Raw genomic sequence first — 21,130 nt, 5'->3', positions numbered from 1 at the left:
AGTGGTGGTTTTTCTTTTCTTCCTTTTTTTCTTCTTTTCTTCCTTTTTTTCTTCTTTTCTTTCTTTTCTTTTTTCCTTTTCTTTCTTTTTCCCTTTTATCTTTCTTTTTTTCTTTTTTTTCTTCTTTTTTCTTTGGGAGGGAGGTGGTACATACAGTTGGGAAATGGGTATTTATAGTGTGCATACATAGCTGGCGTTGGGGTTTGTTTCGGATAGGGGCATTGGATGTGAGAGGGGTCTGGTGAGAAGGGTAAATTAGGAAGATATGTTAGGGTATCTTACCTATTTGTTAACTACGTAACTCTCGTGCTCGTCTGTGTTAGAATGTGTGGTGGAATCTGCTGGGAAAGAAAAGGGCGACCGACCTAGTATAGTAAAAAGTAACAAAACCTCCTGAGCTGCCACCAAGGTACAACAGAGGTAAGCAACGAAGATAAATACTTTCTTCATTTTGGCTGGAATGTGTGCTGGGAAACAAAAAAGTGAACAAAATATAGCGAGAAAAGAGAAAAAAACCTGAATGCCCCCCTAAATCACCAGCAAAAGTATAAGCTTAGCGATTACTCGTTTCGATCGAGTGACCTCCGGGTTATGAGCCCGGCGCGCTTCCGCTGCGCCAAATCGCTTTAACCTACTGTGCGCTTCCGCACTGGTTGTTGGAATCGGAAAAGGCGGAGGGGTATATCTGTTGGAAGACTCGGATCAATTTCTTTCTGTGGAATGCGGCAAAAAAGGGGCGCGGTTTGAGTCATAACACGACGAGTGTGGTGGGTCAAGGTGGGGCATCCAGAGTGCCAGACGTGCTAGACACCCTCTGGCCAAAAAAACCGATACACCAAAACCGACTTAAGGTGGGCCCGCCTGCAAGTCCCGGCAACGAACGCATCACTCCCGAACAAGCTGTGTATAGACCACTAGACCAGATAAATAAGCGATACCGTGGAAATAGAAAGACCAACAGTCAAAGATTGCATTGCAATTCATTTTATCAAATTCGGGTTTGATTTGGCTGAGAAATACTGCATCAAGATAGTTCTGTGTGGTTTTGGTGTACCTATTTTTTTGCCCATGGGGTGCGAGACTCCCAGACGGTGGACCCACTCTCGCGCTAACAATGACGTTTTTGGCCAGACTCTCTCCACAACCCAACAAACTTCGACTCTGAAGTGACGGGAGAGAAACAAAGAAGGGAAAGTCATAAGCGGACGGAAGAAATGATACCAAAAGAGAGAAAAAAAAGGATGTGAGAGCAGGACGACGTCATTGACGCATCCTCCATTCTATGCCTTTCGTCGCTTGGAAGAGGCTTCCTCGTCGCAATCCTGCAAAACCCATTCGCCTCATTTACTGCGAAGAAAGCTGGAAGAAAACACGTCGAGCCAGCAGGTGTACTCCCAAGGTATCTCATCAATCACGAGGTATCTGGGGCAAGGCGCGAGAGGCTGTGACGGGTTGTGACCCAAGTTCTCATTCGACACTACTATTCGTATCTGTACAGTAAGGTATGCAAGGCTCCCCAGCAATGATAAACACAACCGCTCAAACAACGCCCCCGGCCCGCCATGTATGCCCCTTTCCCAATGTATGCACCTTTCCCTCTGAACCCTACTTGACCCAGATTACAAAATAAATAATACAACCCACCAAACAGTAACAGTACACAACACACACACACAGTCAGCATACAATAAATAGAAGCCCAACCTTTAACCACTCAACAAACCCAGCACCAGCAACCCCTCCCTCACCTTCCCTCTCAACATTGACCCTCTCATCCTCTCTCCCCTCAAACAACCTCCCCCCCTTCCTTCAGACAACCTCCCCCCTTCCTTCAGACAACCTCCCCCCTTCCTTCAGACAACCTCCCCCCTTCCTTCAGACAACCTCCCCCCTTCCTTCAGACAACCTCCCCCCCACCCCACCCAGGCGACCGCCACCCGCCCCAAACCCACCTCCCACTCCCCGACCTCCGCCCACCCCCAGACACAACCCCACCACCACCACTACCACCACCACCATCAAGCTGCCCCGGTGGCGGCGCGAAATACGCTCTCCCTGCCCCCGTCCGTGGCCCCGATGCTGTCAGCGGCGGACTCATCCCCAGCCTAGCGCTTCCTCTTTCGTGCGTGGGTGCTAAGCTCGTTGGGAGGGGCGCGGTTGCGGGCGCGGTGGGGAGGGGGCGGGTTGGCGGGTGGATTCTGATGGGGGAGGGGCGGGGGAGGTTGCGTTTCTTGGGTCGGGGTTGGGGGGGTGCGTCGGTAGTGTTGTGGTTGTGGTTGTGGTTGTGGTTGTGGTTGTGGTTGTTGTTGTTATGGGTGTGGTTGTTCTGTGGGCGGTAGATGTGGGGTTGGGTTTGTGGTTGGGGCTGCCGCCCCTGGTTCGGGATCTGGAGCTTCGGCCGGGCGGGTGGGTTGTGAGCTGATGGGAAGAGGGAAAAGGCCGGGCGCGGACGGGTGTGTGGGATGCGTGAGGAGCGTCTGGGCGGCGGTGCTGTTGGGGGTGTTGGTAAAGGGAGGGCTGGGGGTGGGACGTGGACCCATGGTTCGCCGGCTGGGTTGAGGTAGACGATCGGTTTTCCGCTCCCGATGGGCTTTCGCCTGGGGAATGTTCGCGCTTTCATCGGCGGTGTTGTCGATGAAGGCGGGGTCAAAAGCGGTGCTGGGACTGGTTGGGGCGGCGGCGTTGCGGGTAGCTCGGCGACAGAGGGGCTATGGGATTGGCGGGAGCGCTCGTGGCGGTAATAGCGGAGGGCAATGACTGTGTCGACGCTTCGGCGGTCGCGGCTGTGTGGTTGTTGGGGTGTAGGGGATTCGTTGCTGTCTTCGGAATACCCCAGGTCTAGCAACGCCCGGGTAGAGAGCGAGGACAAGCTGGATGGAGACGACGGCGCTGCGGGTGGTGTTTCTGGTCTGGCGGCGACGGTTCGGTACTTTTTTATGTCGGGATACATCTTTGCTGCTCGCCTGCGCTTTGCGGCCCGGCGACGGTAGGCGAATAGAAGGAAGATCCCGCCACAAAGGATCAGGGCTGCCCCGACGGTAATGGCCACGATGGCAGCCACTGGTAGTATGCTACCGGTCTGGGGGGAGGTTGGCGGATCAGTGGCCTGGGAAGGGATAGGATCGAATCTAGATCCAACGTACGGCGGCTCCGTGCAACACGGGCCGACGTCCACCGTCAATATGCTGCTGGTGAGGTCAAGGGCGGGCAGCGCCTGGGCGGTATATGTCGGCTGCCGTTGATCAAGATGCAAAGTAACCCGACGTCTTACTCGGAACGCCATGCATCATAGACTTTCCAAAACCCCGGGACCAAAGAACGGGCTGGCCATGACTCCCCGTCCCGCGCGGAAGCGAGGGGATAGGGCTTATAAGCGCGAGCATGTCAAGCCGAGCCACACGAGGGCAGAATATCAGACACCTAGGTATGTACCACCACTTGGCCACCACCTTTAGATTATTCTGCCTCATTCCTACGGACTCCCTGCGAGTAAACCAAGCGTGCCGGAGGCGGTGCCTGTTGGCCCACGGTACCGGCTCGGGAACATGAATAGGACGGGTAGGGTGGTACCGCTGACGATGATGCGGCGCAGATGGCCCGCAAAGACGGTGGTACACAAAACCGGGCGCCATGAATACCACCCTCCGTCCGGAATAGGACCTGTTGGCGGTAGATTAAGCGCCGGCGCGCTTAAACAAATTCCAGTTGGGACGGGCAGGCATTTGACAAGCTAGGTACTTTTGCAGGTTTGCAAGCTTCAAAGAACCGGGAGAGCTTGGTTGGTCGCTGGTACCAACAATGTTGGCTACCCGAGTGAACGCCTCCGGCATTTGCCCCTGAAATGGGGGCAAGAGGGGCAGAGCAGCAGAGGGGGGGAACGGGGCCAAGATCAACTGCGCCGCCAAAAGTCCTGAACTCTGTGTACACAACGTCCTGCATGGACGCATGTATAGTACGCGCGGTGCTGGCGGGTAGGCCCTGAAGCAGCTGCGGTTGATGCTGTTCCCAGCTTGGGGACAGCCTTCGCTATGCCGTACCAAGCAACGGTTTTGCCCAAGGATGTGTGTGGTATGGATTCGACCAAAATGGAAAACAATGATCTCGAAATGTCAAGATGTGCCGCCTATTTTGGCTCACCCGCAGGACAATGGGAGGGTGTCAGCGCTTATTCAGAAGCACGCAGAATCCTCGTGGCGGCCATGGATGCAACCGAAGCAATATGCAAGCCACGAACCGACAAAGACGGATGCGGACAGGGCAGGCCCAGAGCTCTGGTTTGGGGGCCCAGCCACAACGTGACCCCCTTTCCGGAGCGGTGCCTTGACCAAAGTTTGGCGGTGGCTGAAAAGGTGCCCGAGTAATCTGGACTCTGAATGTTTGGTCTCTCGACGGTTTCAGGCGAAAGAGTTGGTGGTGTTGGTTCGCAAGTCCATTCCCGCAAGGCGGACCGGAAGTCGGCGGCCACGAATCCGAGTTGCAGTTGGGAGGCGGTGCCGGGCACCGAGGTATGGCCGGCCTGAGTGAAGCCCGCCTCAGCCGGCCAGAGGAAGTTTCAAAGCTTGATACTACTGTGTACAGAAATCGCCGGAAACGGCGCAGAAAGCCGCAGCGCAGCCGTTGCCGCGTATGCAAGGTCCACACCCACGAGTGTTGTTGCAAAAGCGTTCTACTGCAAGGGACGTGAGTGTAAGCGTGGGGCATCTGTTGTTTCTATCTGCAACTGCCGGCAGAGGATTTGGTGGGCGATGATGCAGCATGGAGATGGTTGCTATCCCCAGCCTGTTCTGGTTCCCATGTGGGAAATGCACATTGTGAAAAAATAGGTGTGCAGAGCCCACGGCTGCATTCAATTTCGAATATAATCGAGGCCGATTTTAGGAATAAATAAGACGAGATACTGGGCAAGAATGTCAATTTTCCGGAGACCACAACGATACACATGGTATAACAGTGGGCGGAATAAGCCATCGTTTGTCGAGGGCGTCGTGATTCTTCTTCCCCGCGAGTTTGTGGAAGTGTGAGTGACGATTGTGGCCTTTCCCCACTGCCCTCGCTCGATTCGAAGCCACCCTCCAGCCTGTTTCTTGGCGGGTCTTCCGTTTCATCCCCCGCAGATCATCTTGTCCAATCAGCTTCGCTCTCTCCAAGTTTGTTTCAACAGTCCGTTTTCCCATTGGCTGATTATTGTTAGCTTGGAATCCACTCAAGCGTGTGAATCCCCACCGGCTCCGCCCGCTCGATCGCAGAATGCACGACCGGGATGGTGGGGGATGTGATGGGACGAACTGCAGCTGGTCACTGCTTCCCACACTTTCCCAAATCTCGCAGGTCCAGGTCGACCTGAACTGCGGGAATCACAACCAGTTCCAGGGCAGGGCACGGGCATTGTGATTCGATATTTTCATCGTGGTATGCTCTGCTCCTGTGCGACAAAAGTCCACAAGTCAAAGAAGGGAAAGAAAATAAATTGCCCTCTCTTCCATGATTCCCTCTCTTCACGCATTCGATTTCCATTTTTGCCCTCGATCGATCTCGCTTGCTCAACGTCCGGAATCCTTTCCGTCCCTTTCGGCAGTGGCCGGAGACGGGTCTGCCGGTGTACATACACTAGTACGCCCCAGTAGGTCGTTTCAGGCCCAGCTAGCACAGAAAGTCGGAGGATGGAAGCAGAGTCCCTGCAGCGTGACACCATCACGTCGAATGGCGGGCGCTTACAGGTCGGCACTCTCGACACTTTTCCCAATCAGCCAGCTGACCGTTTCCATGGTGCCACAAGTTTGGACTCTGGTTGACCTTGGCTTCCAAAAATACATCTCAAAACGTGCCTGAACACGACTGTGCCGCTCCGTTCCCGCTCCCCGCCTCCCCGGGGGCTTGCCCCTTGTTTTTCGTCAGGTGCTTCTTGTTTCCCGTCTGGCCGAGACCACATGTATCCCCTCATCTTGCCAACTACCGCAATGGCCCGTCAATATCAACATTGAACGTCGAATAACCTAATCTTTGGGCTGGATCGTGTAGACCTGCTTGGTTGCTGCCATCGAGTGGAGGTTGCCTCGAGACAGTTCTCCGTTCTGCCATCATGAAGATTGCTTGCTTGCAATTCGACCCCCAAGTCGGTGACGTCGATGACAACCTCAACCGCGCCGATGCCGTCCTCGACAAGATAGACCCCGAGGATCTCGACAGCATCGACTTGCTTGTCCTGCCCGAGCTCGCTTTCAGTGGTACGTGGCAACCCCTCGTATTCCGCCGCCATCCGCCCGTGGGCTTTGCGGCTCAGAGATTAACATAACACAGGTTATAACTTCAAGTCATTGCAGCACATCGCCCCCTGTCTCGAAGAGGCTGGCTCGGGTATCACTTCTCTTTGGGCGCAGACCACTGCACTCAAGCACGACTGCACCGTCGTCGTGGGATATCCGGAGAAGGTGGACGTCTCGGAGAACTGGCCGGCATCCCCTGAGTATTACAACTCGGCTCTTATCATCAACGGCGATGGAGACACCGTCGGCAACTACAGGAAATCTTTCTTGTTCTACACCGACGAAACTTGGGCTCTGGAGGGCGGCAGTGGATTCTTCAAAGGCAACATTGACGGACTTGGAAATGTCGCTTTGGGTATCTGTACCGATCTCAAGTAGGTTCTCCGGAACCCACCATACCTCCCATTCCATCCGCTAACATCACAGCCCTTACAAACTCGAAGCTCCCTGGGAGGCCTTTGAGTTTGGTTTCCACGTCATGAAAGCGCAGGCAAACGTGGTGATAGTGTCCATGGCCTGGCAGACACATCAGGATCCCGGCTTATTCGGCGCCAACCCCGCGGAACCCGATATCGAAACACTGGTCTACTGGGTCCAGCGACTCGAGCCCCTGATTCACGCAGACCAAGAGGAGGAGGTTATCGTCGTCTTTTGCAACAGGACCGGCTCCGAAACGGAAGCCACATACACGGGTACAAGTGCTGTCATCGGTATCAAAAAGGGCGAGGTGTTCGTCTATGGAGTTCTTGGGCGTGGGGTGGACGACTTGCTCATCGTTGATACGGACCATCCGCCCATGAGCAAGCTCACTGATGCCGACGCCGTAAAGAGCGACGAGTATCCCACCGAGGCGCCCGCCTTGGATGTGGAGGACGACTTGCGGACGCACCGAATCCCGGACGATACCCTGATCGGAGAAAGACAAGCGTACCCATGCTATCCTGCCGACTCTGGGGTCGGTGTCGAACTCGATAGTCCCCAACAACCAACCTCTCCCAAGCTACCCTGGCTCGCACAAGTCCCCCAGCCGGGTGAAACTCCCACGGACACCCGCTCACCGACCCGCCTGCAAATCCCTACCCGGCCCCAGTTCGACGAATACGTTACCATTGACAGTGCCATCTCAGATGATATCATAATCGACACGCCGGCCGTGGGAGATACCCCGGCCCTCGATAGACGGCAATTCCGCCCCAAACTAGCAGTTCCATCATCGCCGTGGAGGTTTCCCACTAAGCAGAGCCCGTATCCCTGGCACCACCATGACGGGTCACACTCTTCGGTTTTTGGTGGCGGGGCTGCCATGACACCCATTACGCCGTTTGACGAGGACGGCTGGAGCTCGACGCCGATCGAGCAGAAGGCCCCGCCCCAGTGGTTTTGGAAGCATGAACCAACACTGTCGGCTTTGAAGGAGTCGATCGTGGAAGAGGATGAGGATGAGGAGGAGCCAAACGAATCACCGGACACAAGGATGCCGCATTCCGGAACGGAAACCAAACTGGAGCCAACGCAGTTCGAGACTCAAAATACTGTTTCCGAGAGCGACGACAGAAAAGCAGATGGTGAGGCGGAAGAATTTGATCCAGAGCCAGACACCGCACCTCTGAATGACTGGGCCGAACTCGCCGGCGTCTTGGGAGGACTAAAAGCACGACCTGGCTCAGCATTCGATTTCAAATCGTCCCGCGACGACAGGCCCAGCTCGCCCAAATCGCGATACCCGCCTCGAACCTCAAGTCCATTTCAGCTTTTTCAACCATCTGAGTTGAGCTATGGAGAGCAGGAACAGACCGCGTGGGGAACGCTTGATTCAGATCCGCCACGATCAGTGGCTGGGGACATCTGGGACGACGGTGACAATGATAGAGGCGGGGGTACGTTGTTTACATTTGCCAGGCCGTCTAGCGGGGCAGATCACAGATCATCCCAGAGGAGCTATTCGTTCGACAACCCCAGCGGCAACCGGGGCCACGGTGAGTGGGCAAGCAAACGTCAACCATCCCGTCTCCGGCACGCCATCTTCGCGGAGGAGGCTGCGGAGGATGAGCCAGACTACGACTCGGACGACTACAGCCCCAGGCATATCAGCATAAGCCGCGGGAGACAACCCAACTCCCAGCCCTCTCCCGCCCTCGACCAGCCGAGCCCTGTTCGTGAGAGTTACCCAGACGCATACCCAAACAAGGACAACAACCCGCCGCCCCCCCGTGACAACGACTCAGGCTGGCCACTACACCCCAACCCTAACACCAACACCAGCGACCCCGCCCCATCCAAAACCCAACAACAAACACCGCACCAAAACAGAGACGACCACCTCTCCCCCCTCTCCATCGACCCAACCCTCGACATGCACCACCACCAAAACACAGCCACAGCCACACCCAGCCTCTGCTCAGCAACCTCAGCAACATCAACCACCTCGGTGTCGACATTCGCCGACCACCCGGGCGTTGGGGAGCCACCCAGTCTGCCGCGGGCAGACGCCGGCGCCTGGTTGGATGATGATGCACCAGTTAGGTTTCGGGAGTATGGAGGCGGCGGTGGCGGTGGTGGTGGTGGTGGGGAGCCGGGTGCTGTGGTGCTGGCTGGGGAGGGCGGGGAGAAGGTTGGGGAGGTTTGGTTTGGAAGGGAGGGGCTGCCTGCACGGGGGTGTTAACTAGTGGTTGGGTTGGGAGTGGGTGGTGGTGAGGTGGTGGGTTTCGTAGGTGTTTTTGAGGTGGCGGGGGGATGGGGTGGGGAGGGCCGATGATGTTATGATACTAGGACTTGCTTGCATGTTTTGATGGGGTTATGGGGATCAAAAGTGCTGGGAGGAGCGGTGGTGTTGGGGTCGAGGTTTGATGAAGGGGTTGGGAGAAGAAAGGGGTTTTGGAGCAAGCGGAGGGAGTCATGTTGTTACTCTAGGTGTATTATACGCGCATAACTAGGTATATCATACAAGGCATTTGGTTGTTTTGTACTTCTTGACGACATTGCCGTTTTGGGGGCTATTCTTCGTCGGCCATAAAGGGAAACTGACCAAGTGGGTGACACCCATCTCACATGTCCATACTACGCAATACCGGCACCACGGCTCGGTATGGGAAGTGTTCTCAGACCACTCTTCGCAAATGCGGCTCACATCGATGACTAGTATGCATGCCCCAGATATTCCATAGGCGCACCGAGGAAAGAGGAGCGGGTTGAGGAGCGTTTCGAGGTGCGACTTTACCTCGCGCTAAGATATTGTTGGCCCGGGAGCTCAATCACAAAGTGGCTTACCGTGAGACTGTGTCCTGCATGTCTCGCACTGAATTTCCGAATAAAGGGGGCGCCTCAGCGTGCCTCGGCCATATATGGGCGGCAAGTAGCGACCCCAAAGAGCTTACAGGGTCCTTACTGTGTAGACTTCCACAGATCGCGTTCATATCGTCATGATAATTTGCCCGGAGCAACATTCATGCTGAGCATACGCATAGTTATCAATATTTCGGGATCCACCCTCTTATGGGCCGGGTGGAAATTAAGCAGTCGCATTCCATGCCCCAGATCTTGCTCGCAACGCATACCTCCCGTGAGAATCGGTGGGTTTTGACCGTGGAGTACCACGAGGACTTCGCAACGGTAGCTCGACATGTTCGTCTTTGAGAGGATGTGGACCAGTTAACATATGGACACCGAAAACATTCTCCTCGGAGCCGGGGGTAGCGCCGTGGCGTTGGCTTGGGGAGATGCGACCTGGATCTCGTGGCTGTGAAGGTTCAGGTCTCGGAGATGCATTGACGACGGCGTTGCGCTGTGCCGCGGCTGGCCTTGGGGGCAAGCTCAGGGGCGAACCTCTAGCGAATAGGGTGTTATTGCCGAAAGTCGAGAGTTCCCTCGCATACCGGGTAACCAACTTCCACCCAGCACTTCGGAACACGGCAACCTCATCCATCCTTCAGCCAAGGATCTCATGAGGGATGAGTTACTCGACGGGGTTCGAACTCGATGGACCTTGGGAAGCTTATATAGTGTACTTGGTAGCGCATTATCGCTCGGCCAACACTGGTCCGTGAGGTCCATTTCAGCATGACGGCCATCCTCCTTGATGTCTTTTTGAGATGCTCGCCTTCCGGAGATGTGCGAATGGTATCGGATCTCGGCAGATGGACATGTGATTTTCACACTGTGTCGGATGCTGGTGAAGATTTGAGATGGTGGCCGATTTGGGGGCCTGTTTGGCAACAAGTCGCATTTCCCCTCACGGCAGAATTCTCGTGTGTGACGAGTGGTGGTGAGGAGAGGAAGGAGAGTTCCGGGCTGGCCTCGAGCAGCTCAGCTTCGGCCGAAACGGGCAAATCGTGGGTCACGGGTAAACCAACGGCAGCCAATAATAATGGGTAAACAGGTGACTGGAGTGGGGGTGTGAAAACGGCGAGGGCCCTTGCAGCAGGCACATCTGGTCCCTGCCCTGCGACTGGTCAATGCTGTGCGCACCCGCATGGTTAGCGTTGACTGTGCCATCGAACTGCATCCCTCCCGCATCTTAGCTTTGGCCATTGGGGACGCTCACCTTGGCTGACAGCGAGCAATGCGCCGTGTCGATCGGGGGTTCGGGGTGCGAATTGCTTGATTTGCCCATCCCACGGCCTGTCCCGAGCCCCCCAATCACACACACACACACCATGGTACCAGACGGCGCACTGGGTTTCCGGCGTTCTGTTCTCACTGTGTGCCGATGTTGTTGTTGCGCCCTCACCAGTGCCCCGTCACTGTCACATCTGTTGGCGTTGTTGCCATCTTCAAACCAACAACCTGCATCCCGGATGAAATGCGCGCTTAACTGATAGCTGTCGAGCGCGCCTTTGTCGCTGTGGCTTCTAATATTGCGCCTGTCGACACCGACAATTCGGTCCTCTTCACCGTCTTCTTATATCCACAGGCGACTTCCGGTTTGCTCGACTGCCCTCTGCGCCCAAAAGACCCTCGTGAACACCTATCATCGGCATGTCGTACAAGAAAGCTGTGCGGCAGTAATCAACCCCGGACTGCAGCACTGCGTCCCCGCATTTCGGACCAGACGAAAGTCAAACGGCGACCGAATCCATAACTCCTTATAAACGCTCCCGATCCAGCTTTTCGACCCTTGTCAGCAGCAGAGGGACGCACCCCTCAGGATGCCGCAGAGCACCGCTCGTCTGCTCGCCGCCGCCGCCGTGTCCGCACCGCTGGCGGCATCCCTTTTCGTCTCCCCGGACTCGCCATGCTCAAAATACTGCGGCAATGTCCAATCCTCGACGGCTACCGACGAGATGGCCTGCGATGCCGGCACTCTTAGGGGCACCCCGACAGGTGTCGTGTGGGAGAGCTGTATCGACTGCCTACTTACTAGCACCCACGTCGCCGGCAAGCAGTCAGATTTACAAGCATTACTCTGTATGTATCGTAGCAGACTCCGCAACAGTACTCTTCCAGCTACTGACTTCGGATTCTCCAGATAACCTACGGTTTAGTATGGGACACTGTCTGTTCGGCGGGAGCACAAACCCATGCGTGACCAGGTGAGCCCCTCTCATCCTATTGTCTTGGCCTGTAAGAGCCTCGCTAACAGGGCGGAAGCACGGCATGCGAACCGTTCAAGGACGCCGTTATATACCAGAACATGACGACCTCGGTCGGCCCTCTGGACTATTGCAAGAGGTGGGAGGAGGATATGGTCGAGCACTGCAGTACTTGCCTGGTGCCACTCGTACAAGACGACGTCGACGGCCTATCTCAGAACAACTACATGACGATCCTCGAGGCAGCATGCGAGCAGAAGACGAAACCCGGTTCGACCGTATCTATTGATGGCGATCCCTTCGGTTTCCAACCTATCACCATCGTCGCGCCGGAAGTTACTTATGTAGGGGTCCCGAGCCCCGACTACGGCCCTGTCTCCCTCGGTGCCCGTGTCGGCATCGCCTTTGGTGGCCTGGCCCTCATCCTCGCCATCGTTGGCTTCTGCATCGTCTTTAACGGCAAGCGGAAACGCCGTGCCTTCCTACGCGATCTCGAGCGCCGCCATGGCGGCCAGGGTTGGCCACACCCCAAAACCCGCTACGGCGGCGGCGACGGGCAGGACATGTTTGAGACACCGGTCAGCCAGCAGCCCCTGCGCGGGTGGGAGAACGGAAGCCCCGTAAGCGCACATACGGACGCGACGTTCCCGCGCTACTTCAGCCCCTACTCGAGCCAGTACAACAGCCCTGTTGCTGGGCCCGACGGATCAGGACCCAGCAACGCTCAGTGGCCGACTATCGCGAGCCATCTCCCCACGCAGCAGCAGCTCGACCAGATAATCCAGGCGCAATCACCCGCCCACGGCTCACCACCACCCGCATTTACACAATGGCCAACGACCAGCCAGGAGAAGATGGTCATGCAAATGCACACGCAACCCGAGAAGAGGCAAAACGAGATGGCGATCGGGGTTGCGCTCGGCGGGGATGAGACGAGTTTACGGTCCAAGGCGTCAAACCTGAACCTCAACGGCTACCCGATCGAGTCCAAGGGCAAGGGGAGAGACGAGGCATACGAGATGCACGAGGTGGAAAGCCCGTACGCAACTGCCAACGGGGACGCGGCGGGTCGGCAGTACGAGTATCCATACAGGATGCCCGCGGAACCACAAGCTCCAGTGCTGCACCACCCCGGCTACGGGAGGCATCACGGGTCGCGGCCCGGGTCGGGTGGCACAGGGGGCGCGGATGCGACGGAAGGGCTGGGGATGGGAGAATACGGCGCGGGGCAACACGCACAAAGAGGATTCCCGGTCGCACAACACGGGTAAGGAGGGTAAGCCCTGCTGGTGGAGGGCGTGGAGTGTGTTTTTCTTTGAAATTATAATACCCGGATCTGGATGGAGTTGGATATACCTGGATGCCACCTCATGGTCGGCCTTTGCTTTGTGGACATGGAAGGATGGGGACACGTATATACTGGATCTGTACTGTATCAATAACCAGGTAGTTGAGAATAGTTGCTCAACAAGACACAATACTCATAATCACCTTGTCTTCACCACATTTGTTGAATGCATCAGCCCGCCGAGACTCAACTCACGGTCCCATGCATTTGTGCTCAATTACTTGCATAAACCTTGCATAACCCAACCACCCACACCACTGGCGATCACCCACCAACCCACCTCTTATCGGCACGTGAGACTATGTTCACAATGAGTTTAGCGCCAACTCGAAGCGAGCGTTATCGTTTCCCCACACCCGCCTCTTGCTCAAAAAAATTTCGGGTCGGCGAGTGGACAGAGCTTTCGAGGTCAACAATCACAGACGGTGGAAAATCGTACGGCGACTGTCCGACTACTCGATCCAGCCTGCCGGCCGACGCGTGAATATAATCACGGTCCACCTATAACCTTGTTTGTCTTTTCTAATCGACCAATTGCTATACGAGCGACCAGATCCAAGGATCCTTTGTGTTTTTGGACAACAAATCTGAGGCTTTGAGTGGGGGTTTTATTCAGTACGGACTACATTGCACGACTACGCACAAAACACCATCACAATGTCGGACTCGAAAGCGTTGGTGTCGTTGGTGAAGAAGGAGGGCGGAAATGGGGATGAGCAGTACATGATCAAGCCGCAGAACATGGTGCCGACGCTTAACACCAGCGACTGGCCCCTGCTGCTGAAGAACTACGACAAGATGCTGGTGCGCTCCGGCCACTTCACGCCCATTCCCAACGGCTCGTCGCCCTACAAGCGCGACATCAAGTCCTACGTTTCGAGCGGTGTCATCAACCTCGACAAGCCGTCAAACCCCTCGTCGCACGAAGTCGTTGCGTGGCTCAAGCGAATGCTCCGGTATGTGGGATCTGAAAAACGAAAGAAAGAAAATATCAGGACAACGGTGCTGACAGTTTTGCAGTGTGGAGAAGACTGGTCACTCCGGTACCCTCGATCCCAAGGTCACTGGCTGCTTGAGTACGTGAATCCATATTCTGAAAAGCCAATGGCACCTTCGGCTAACCGGATTAGTTGTCTGCATTGACCGCGCCACGCGTCTCGTCAAGGCCCAGCAAGGTGCCGGTAAGGAGTACGTTGCCGTTGTCCGCTTCCACGACACCATCCCCGGCGGCGAGCCGGCCTTCGCCAAGGCCCTCGAGACCCTCACCGGTGCCCTGTTCCAGCGCCCGCCCCTTATTTCGGCCGTCAAGCGCCAGCTGCGTATCCGGACGATCCACGAGAGCAAGCTGATCGAGTTCGACAACGACCGCCACCTCGGCGTCTTCTGGGTGTCCTGCGAGGCCGGTACCTACATCCGTACTCTCTGCGTGCACTTGGGTCTGCTCCTCGGCGTGGGCGCGCACATGCAGGAGCTCCGCCGTGTGCGCTCCGGTGTCATGTCGGAGGACAACGGCTCGCTAGTTACGTTGCACGATGTCCTCGATGCCCAATGGCAGTACGACAACGGCGGCGACGAGTCGTACCTGCGCAAGGTCATCCAGCCGCTCGAGACGCTGCTCTGCACGTACAAGCGCCTTGTCGTCAAGGACTCGGCTGTCAACGCCGTCTGCTACGGCGCCAAGCTGATGCTGCCCGGTCTGCTGCGGTACGACGCCGGCATTGACGCCCACGAGGAGGTCGTCCTCATGACCACCAAGGGCGAGGCCATCGCCATCGGCATTGCCCAGATGAGCACTGTTGAGTACGTTATCCTGTCACCTTTTTCCTTGTCTGACCTTCCAATAACCGTCGCACAGGATGTCCACATGCGACCACGGCGTCGTCGCCAAGGTGAAGCGCTGCATCATGGAGCGCGACCTGTACCCCCGCCGCTGGGGTCTCGGCCCTGTCGCCATGGAGAAGAAGAAGCTCAAGGCGGACGGCAAGCTGGACAAGTTCGGCCGCACCAACGAGGCCACCCCGGCCAAGTGGCAGCAGGGCTACACCGACTACGGCGCCGCCGACGCCGCTGCCGCTGCTGCCAACGCTGCTGCTGCGCCTGAGCCTGCCTCTCCCGAGAAGAAGGCCGAGTCTGCGCCGGCCGCGGAGGAGAAGGCGGACGAGGACAACAAGAAGCGCAAGAAGCACGACGGCGAGACGGCCGAGGAGAAGGCGGAGCGGAAACGGTTGAAGAAGGAGAAGAAGGAGAAGAAAGAGAAGAAGAAGGGGAAGGAGGCGGATGACAGTGATTAAGAAGGGAAAACTGTATGATCTGGGGGTTCCTTCTCGCTTCTGGATGGAGGGCGTTTTTGCGGGCTGCGGCCGTTGCACGGAAAAATGACGGCGTTTCTGGTTGTTTGTCTGGTCTTGGTGGTGGATTCAGCTGTTAATATTTCGGGGGTTTTCCTCGCAGGTAAAATAGATGTGTTCTGAAGCCGGGCCTGTCTTTGAGTGGACTACCGTACCAGGGTGAAGCTGCGCTGTGGCCATGGCGAATATCTGGTGGTGGATGCCCAGGTGCCGGAATGCCATGTACCACAGTATCCTCAACCACGCCACCTCCTTTAGGACTGACTTAAAGCATCCAACCCCTGACTTGTTTAATATGGCTAGCCAAGTTCTTTTCTGCGAGCGCGCGTTCATTGCGCCGACATCTTCGACAATAACTGCCACCATTCGCACGCAACTGAGTGCCTTGGAGTGGCTACGTTCATCTGATGTCATCCCTGGGCCTACAGCGATGTTGCCTGTGTCCCTCTCCTCCGCTCCGTGTCCGAGCTTCTTGACTTTTCTGGAGAGGCCGCAACGATTTCGAATCCGCATCAGCCGTCCAGAACCTCAACCACATCCCAAGAGCGGAACCATGTCGCAAGCGAAAACCACCTTCAAACCTCTCCCCGCTCCCGATAATGAATGGCGGTGGCCACCCGACGACTAGTCTTGTTCTTCGTGATGTGCGCGTCACCCTTTGCCCTCAAGCTCCGACAAAACCGACGCCGGCTGCTTGTCCGACTGATCATCACGATCTCGCTCCTAATACCACTCTACCTCCTTCTAACATTCTTCCTCCCGCGGCCGACCACCCTCACCAAAACGCCCCTCCTCGCTCTCAACTTCCCCGACCCTTGTATCATCCAAGACATGGCCTCCGGAACGTGGTACGCCTTCGCAACCGGCTCCTGGACGCCCAACACCAGCACCGACACCACCGCAAGCGATACCACAACAACACCACCCACCACCACCTACAAACACATCCAAGCCGCCTCGGCCGCCCACCCGACCGGTCCCTGGACCTACCTCCCCTCCGCCGACCCGCTCCCCACCCCCGGCCCCTGGACCGCCGGACCCGGCTCCCAAACCTGGTCCCCCTCCCTCACCCAACTCACCACCAACACCACCCCCACCAACCCCACCACCACAACCACAACCCCCACAAACACAAACACAAACACAACCTACATCCTCTACTACTCCGCCCAACTCCCACCCCCGCACACCCACATCCACTGCATCGGCGCCGCCACCTCCCCCACCTCCATCCTCGGCCCCTACACCCCCCTCCCAGAACCCATCCTCTGCCCCCTCCCCCTCGGCGGCGCCATCGACCCGTCCGCCTTCCGCGACCCGGCCGACGGCAGGCGCTACCTGCTGTACAAGGTCGACGGGAACGCGCTGGGCGGTGGGGGGGAGTGCAATAATGGGGTGGCGCCGTTTCGGAGGACGCCGATTGTGTTGCAGGAGGTGGATGGGGCGGATGGGGTGGGGTTGGTGGGCGGGGGAGTGGAGGTGTTGGATCGGGTCGGGGAGGTGGATGGGGCGTTGGTGGAGGCGCCTGAGTTGGTTTGGGTTTCTGGGGGGGGTTCTACGGGGGGTGGTGATGGGGGGGATAATGGGGATGGGGGTGGTGGTGAGGGTGGTGGTGGTGGTTCTACTAGGGATGGAGACGGCGGTGGTGGCTCTACTAGGGATGGAGATGGTGGTGGTGGGGATAAGGGGGGGAGGTATGTGTTGTTTTATAGTAATCACTGTTGGGATGGGCCGGGGTATAGTGTTAATTATGCGGTGTCGGAGGAGAATATCACGGGGCCGTATAAGAGGGCGGAAGGGCCGTTGATTCGGACGGGGGATGCGTTTAATGTTACGGCGCCTGGGGGCGCGGTGAGCGTGCCGGGCGGTGGGTGGATGTTGTTTCATGGGAATTGTCCGGAGGGGAGGTGTTTGTTTGGCGCGGAGATGAAGGTTGTGGGGAGCACGGTTACTGTATCATGATGGTGTTTTGGGCGTTGTTAGAAGGGGTTACAATGGGGATATCGAAGCATCTACAGAGGGAGTTGAGTTGATCGACTTGGCGTTAGTTATAGCTATATATGTTTACGTGACTTAAGCTGAGACTCGCGAGTGAAAACGTTCAGTTCGGATGTCTTGCAGTCTCGAAATAGCCCTAAAGCATTCACCTTGCCTTCGAGTAACTACATCCCCATCACCTGCTGCCGCAACTGCACGTCTTGAAACATAGCCTGGTACGTTGCCTCTGCCCTGCGCTGAGCTGAGCCAAGCTGGAGATGTTGAAACTCGGAAGAGCACCTCGCCGGCGGCTGGAATCCGAGATACACCATACTTCCCTCCATACTCGGCACCTCGGCAGACACAAAAGCGGGCCCGGGTTCGATACCCCGACACTGTCGTGCATCTGCCTTTGCCATCGCCGCATCTGATGCCGTTCACCTGAACAGTTTAGCGCTCTGGCGGGACCATGTGCGGCGTTGAGAGAAGCTGGAGGGGCTGTGTGTGAGGTTTGGTTGTGACTTGCAGAAGCTGTCGTTGGGGAAAACCAATGAGAAGTGGCAGTGGCGCTCTATTGGTTCCAGGCCCCGATCGCTCGCGCTGATTTGGTTTAGTGTGCCTTGGCAGGCCTCGAAGCGCCGGCCAAGACCTGCCCCGCATAACCTCTTGCACGACAAGTCAATTGGCTCAATTCTCCGAAAAACAAGAAAATCATCCAAACGCTGCGGCCGTTCACGACGCAACCCGGGCTGTTGGGACCATCGGCCTGTCGAGGCGGCCGATGCGGCCGGTGCTTGCGGTCTTCTGATGTTTGCTGTTTGCAGCTTCAGCCTTGATCAGAGCGCTAGTCGAAGTTGAGTCAGTTGGGAGTCAAGAGTCGAGTTGAGTCGATGAGAACCCAATGGAATCACGTTAAGACTGGATTAAGCGCGGGAGGATTCGCCCACACCATCTCATCAGTCGCAACAGATCGGTTGAACCAAGAAACCATCCGTGCTATTGAAAGGTCTTGTCGACCTGATTGGCCTATCGGCCAGTCTACCGTTGCCGACTAGTGTACCCCGGGAGCAGCCATGTGCCGACCGGCCGTCCTGAGGGAGCACAAGGGGGCCCAGCAGCAGATAGGAAACCCTCTTAGCCCGTCACATCCCGATCTGGCCTAGAAAAGGCTTGTCAGTGCCGTACCTGAGCATCCCTTCGCCGCCGAGTAGACCCCACTTACCCGTTCTGCTCAGGCCTCGGGGAACTGCATGCAGCTCGTCACATCCACACACCACCTCGTGAGGTCAACCGTCCCATGGGCGGCACGGGAGAGCCTGAAAGTACCATGTTTCTAGAGCTCCTTTTCCTCATGTCGTGCAACGAGAGATAGCTATTTGAAACAGACCTCTCCCGCCCCTCACATGGTTCCCGCTCTCTTTTTCCGATGGCCCTCGTTTAGTTTCTAGTCTTTTTATTGTTCATCCCTGGTGTTGAGGTTGAACGTCCTTCGCTTCGTTGATCCTCCTGAATAATAGACTTGTTTTTATCCTACCAAACGTTCTTCTGATAGCCCCGGCTGGACCTGGGCTCTATTCGACCACTAATACCTCGGTCCCAGACCAGCACATCGACAAGATGGCGAAACTGGCTCTATACACACTCCTCGCCCTCTTCTCAGCATCACACCTCTCCTCAGCACTCCAAGTAACACCAGACTCGCCATGCTCGTCAGTATGTCAAGACTCGCCCGACCTCGATGCCTCGGACCCCAATTCCTCTACCACCAAAAACTCCGACATCACATGTAAAGATGCCGCCTACTCGGGTCCCGTGGGCACCAAGTTCCAGAGTTGTATGGCGTGCCTACAGACCAGCACCTTCTCTCAGGGGAGTGAGAGTGACACCATGTGGTTTCTCTGTACGTACTGTGGTTCCAGGTCTCTAAACTTCTACTTACCCCTGAACCAGACAACCTGAGGTACACAGCTGCCTACTGTGTTTTCGGTTTCCCCAACGCTACGGATGTCCAGTCGACACCATGCACCACGAGCACCGCGTGCGGTATGCTCAAGGCTGCCATGGAGCACGGTATCCAGGACCCCAAGGGCACGACCGCCTACTCCTACTGCTCAGCCGGGGATGGCCACGCCATGGATTTTACCAACTTTGACACTTGCATCCCCTGTCTTTCTGCCGAGGGAAAGAACGACTATCTGGCAAACTGTAAGTACCCTCTGCCGTATTATTGGTACCATGTGCTAATCCCACTAGACTTCCGTGCCCTAGACGCTGGTTGTCGCCAGCAACCCGCCCTGGGTACCCTCCTAGGCCTGAGCGACACCATCTTTTCCGAGACAGAAATCAGCATTGTCGACCCGGCAAGCCTCAACGGGGACGAGGACGGGAAGCCCGGCCTGACCGTTCCCGTCATCGTCGGCATTGTTGTTGGTGTCATCGCCTTCCTCCTCATCGCGGCGGGTATCACGTTTGTCTGCCTGCGCAGGCGGAGAAACAAGCGTGTCCGCGCCAGCGCCCAAGCCGATTACTACGCCCAGGTCAACAACCGCCACCACTCCTCCATGTCCTTCCAGTGCCAGACACACATGGCCTCGCCCCGCCTATGGCCCGGCACCGAAGAGGGCCTCTCCACCCCCATGGCCGAGCACCCCGATTTCCAGCCGCACCGCTCCTCCACCTGGAAACCGCCCTACCCCCAAATCGACGAAGAAGAAGACACCACCACCACCACCGCCACCACAACCGCCCACCCCACCCATCACCACCCCAAACCCCCCGCCCACCCGACCATGCCCCTGCACATCACCACCACCATCCCGCCCACCCCCCCGCCACAAGCCTACACCTCCCCCTCCTCCGCCGAACGCACCTACCACTCCCCCTCCGACTTCCGCTCCCCGCTCTCCGCCGAGTCCGTCCGCAGCACCTCCGCCCTGCTGCCCGCCCTCAGACCCTACGTCCCGGCCGAGCACGGCGTGCACACCACAGCGGCAGCGGCAAGCCCTACCGCTAGCACCACCACCACCAGTCCGGCCACGGCCCCGGGAACGGGCATGACGCCGCTGCTGCGCAGCCAAGCCTGGCCTCTGCCGGCATCGGAGCAGACACCCGGACGGAATAGGGAGAGTGGGATCGCGGCGGGGCGGAGGCCTGTGATCAGGTTGGACAGCAGCGCGGTCGATACATCGGTGTCGCCATCCCCGCCGCCGCCGCCGCCGCCACAGCTCAAGACGTCATCGTCACGGGGTAGTGGGGTGTTGGCGGTGGGCGGGCGTAAGAGTCCGCGCGTGACGGGGAGCCCGGTGGAGTCGTGGGAGATACGGACGGCGTTTGCGGCGCCGCCGGGGAGGCGGTGATCTTCTTTTCACTCTTTGTCTTTCTTGCGCGCTGGGTCTTTTTCTTTTGTTTTGGGTTGGGGGGTTGGGGATGGTTGGATACCCGGTTCGTGGAGCTTTGTTTATGTTGCTAGGAGGAAGAGGGATGATGGCTAGATATTGGACTGGGAGGCGGTTGGTCTGGGGTCTACGGAGTTTAACGTTGATTTTTTGATGTGGTATTAGTTAATGATGTAGGAGCGGTGTCCGGTTGCGAGGGAATCATGGTAGTTGTGTAAGAGTACGCCAAAATTGATTGTCGAGACGAAGTTATTGACTACATGCTACCCCT

General features: G+C 57.0%; 4 protein-coding genes and 1 non-coding gene across 5 annotated transcripts; 4 read left to right on the top strand and 1 right to left on the bottom strand.

Moving 5' to 3' along the window:
- Positions 1-554: 554 nt before the first annotated feature.
- Positions 555-626, bottom strand: B0H64DRAFT_t26. Its single transcript has one exon. It is a non-coding gene; the product is annotated as a tRNA-Met (tRNA).
- A 5,328-nt stretch (positions 627-5,954) lies between these two features.
- On the top strand, positions 5,955-9,007 carry B0H64DRAFT_93971 (carbon-nitrogen hydrolase). Its single transcript, XM_062808999.1, has 3 exons — positions 5,955-6,224; positions 6,298-6,637; positions 6,690-9,007. The coding sequence occupies exons 1-3, from the start codon at positions 6,080-6,082 to the stop codon at positions 8,923-8,925; spliced, it is 2,721 nt and encodes a 906-aa protein (XP_062662708.1). The 5' UTR covers positions 5,955-6,079; the 3' UTR covers positions 8,926-9,007.
- Positions 9,008-11,407: 2,400 nt separating this feature from the next.
- B0H64DRAFT_415570 (centromere/microtubule binding protein cbf5-like protein) lies at positions 11,408-15,430 on the top strand (the record flags this gene model as incomplete). Its single annotated transcript, XM_062805107.1, has 8 exons — positions 11,408-11,666; positions 11,728-11,791; positions 11,850-12,956; position 13,067; positions 13,860-14,095; positions 14,160-14,215; positions 14,270-14,939; positions 14,995-15,430. The coding sequence occupies 8 exons, from the start codon at positions 11,408-11,410 to the stop codon at positions 15,428-15,430; spliced, it is 2,829 nt and encodes a 942-aa protein (XP_062662707.1).
- A 699-nt stretch (positions 15,431-16,129) lies between these two features.
- B0H64DRAFT_317971 (glycoside hydrolase family 43 protein) lies at positions 16,130-17,449 on the top strand (the record flags this gene model as incomplete). The annotated part of the gene is made up of 2 exons (XM_062800362.1): positions 16,130-17,039; positions 17,154-17,449. The coding sequence occupies 2 exons, from the start codon at positions 16,130-16,132 to the stop codon at positions 17,447-17,449; spliced, it is 1,206 nt and encodes a 401-aa protein (XP_062662706.1).
- Positions 17,450-18,785: 1,336 nt separating this feature from the next.
- Positions 18,786-21,110, top strand: B0H64DRAFT_355066 (uncharacterized protein). The gene is made up of 3 exons (XM_062801549.1): positions 18,786-19,364; positions 19,415-19,669; positions 19,718-21,110. The coding sequence occupies exons 1-3, from the start codon at positions 19,082-19,084 to the stop codon at positions 20,818-20,820; spliced, it is 1,641 nt and encodes a 546-aa protein (XP_062662705.1). The 5' UTR covers positions 18,786-19,081; the 3' UTR covers positions 20,821-21,110.
- The last annotated feature ends 20 nt before the right edge of the window (positions 21,111-21,130 follow it).

This window comes from Chaetomium fimeti, assembly GCF_033439085.1.
Source record: "Chaetomium fimeti strain CBS 168.71 chromosome Unknown B0H64scaffold_2, whole genome shotgun sequence".
Classification (NCBI taxonomy): domain Eukaryota; kingdom Fungi; phylum Ascomycota; class Sordariomycetes; order Sordariales; family Chaetomiaceae; genus Chaetomium; species Chaetomium fimeti.
This window is presented reverse-complemented; position numbering and strand designations above follow the sequence as displayed.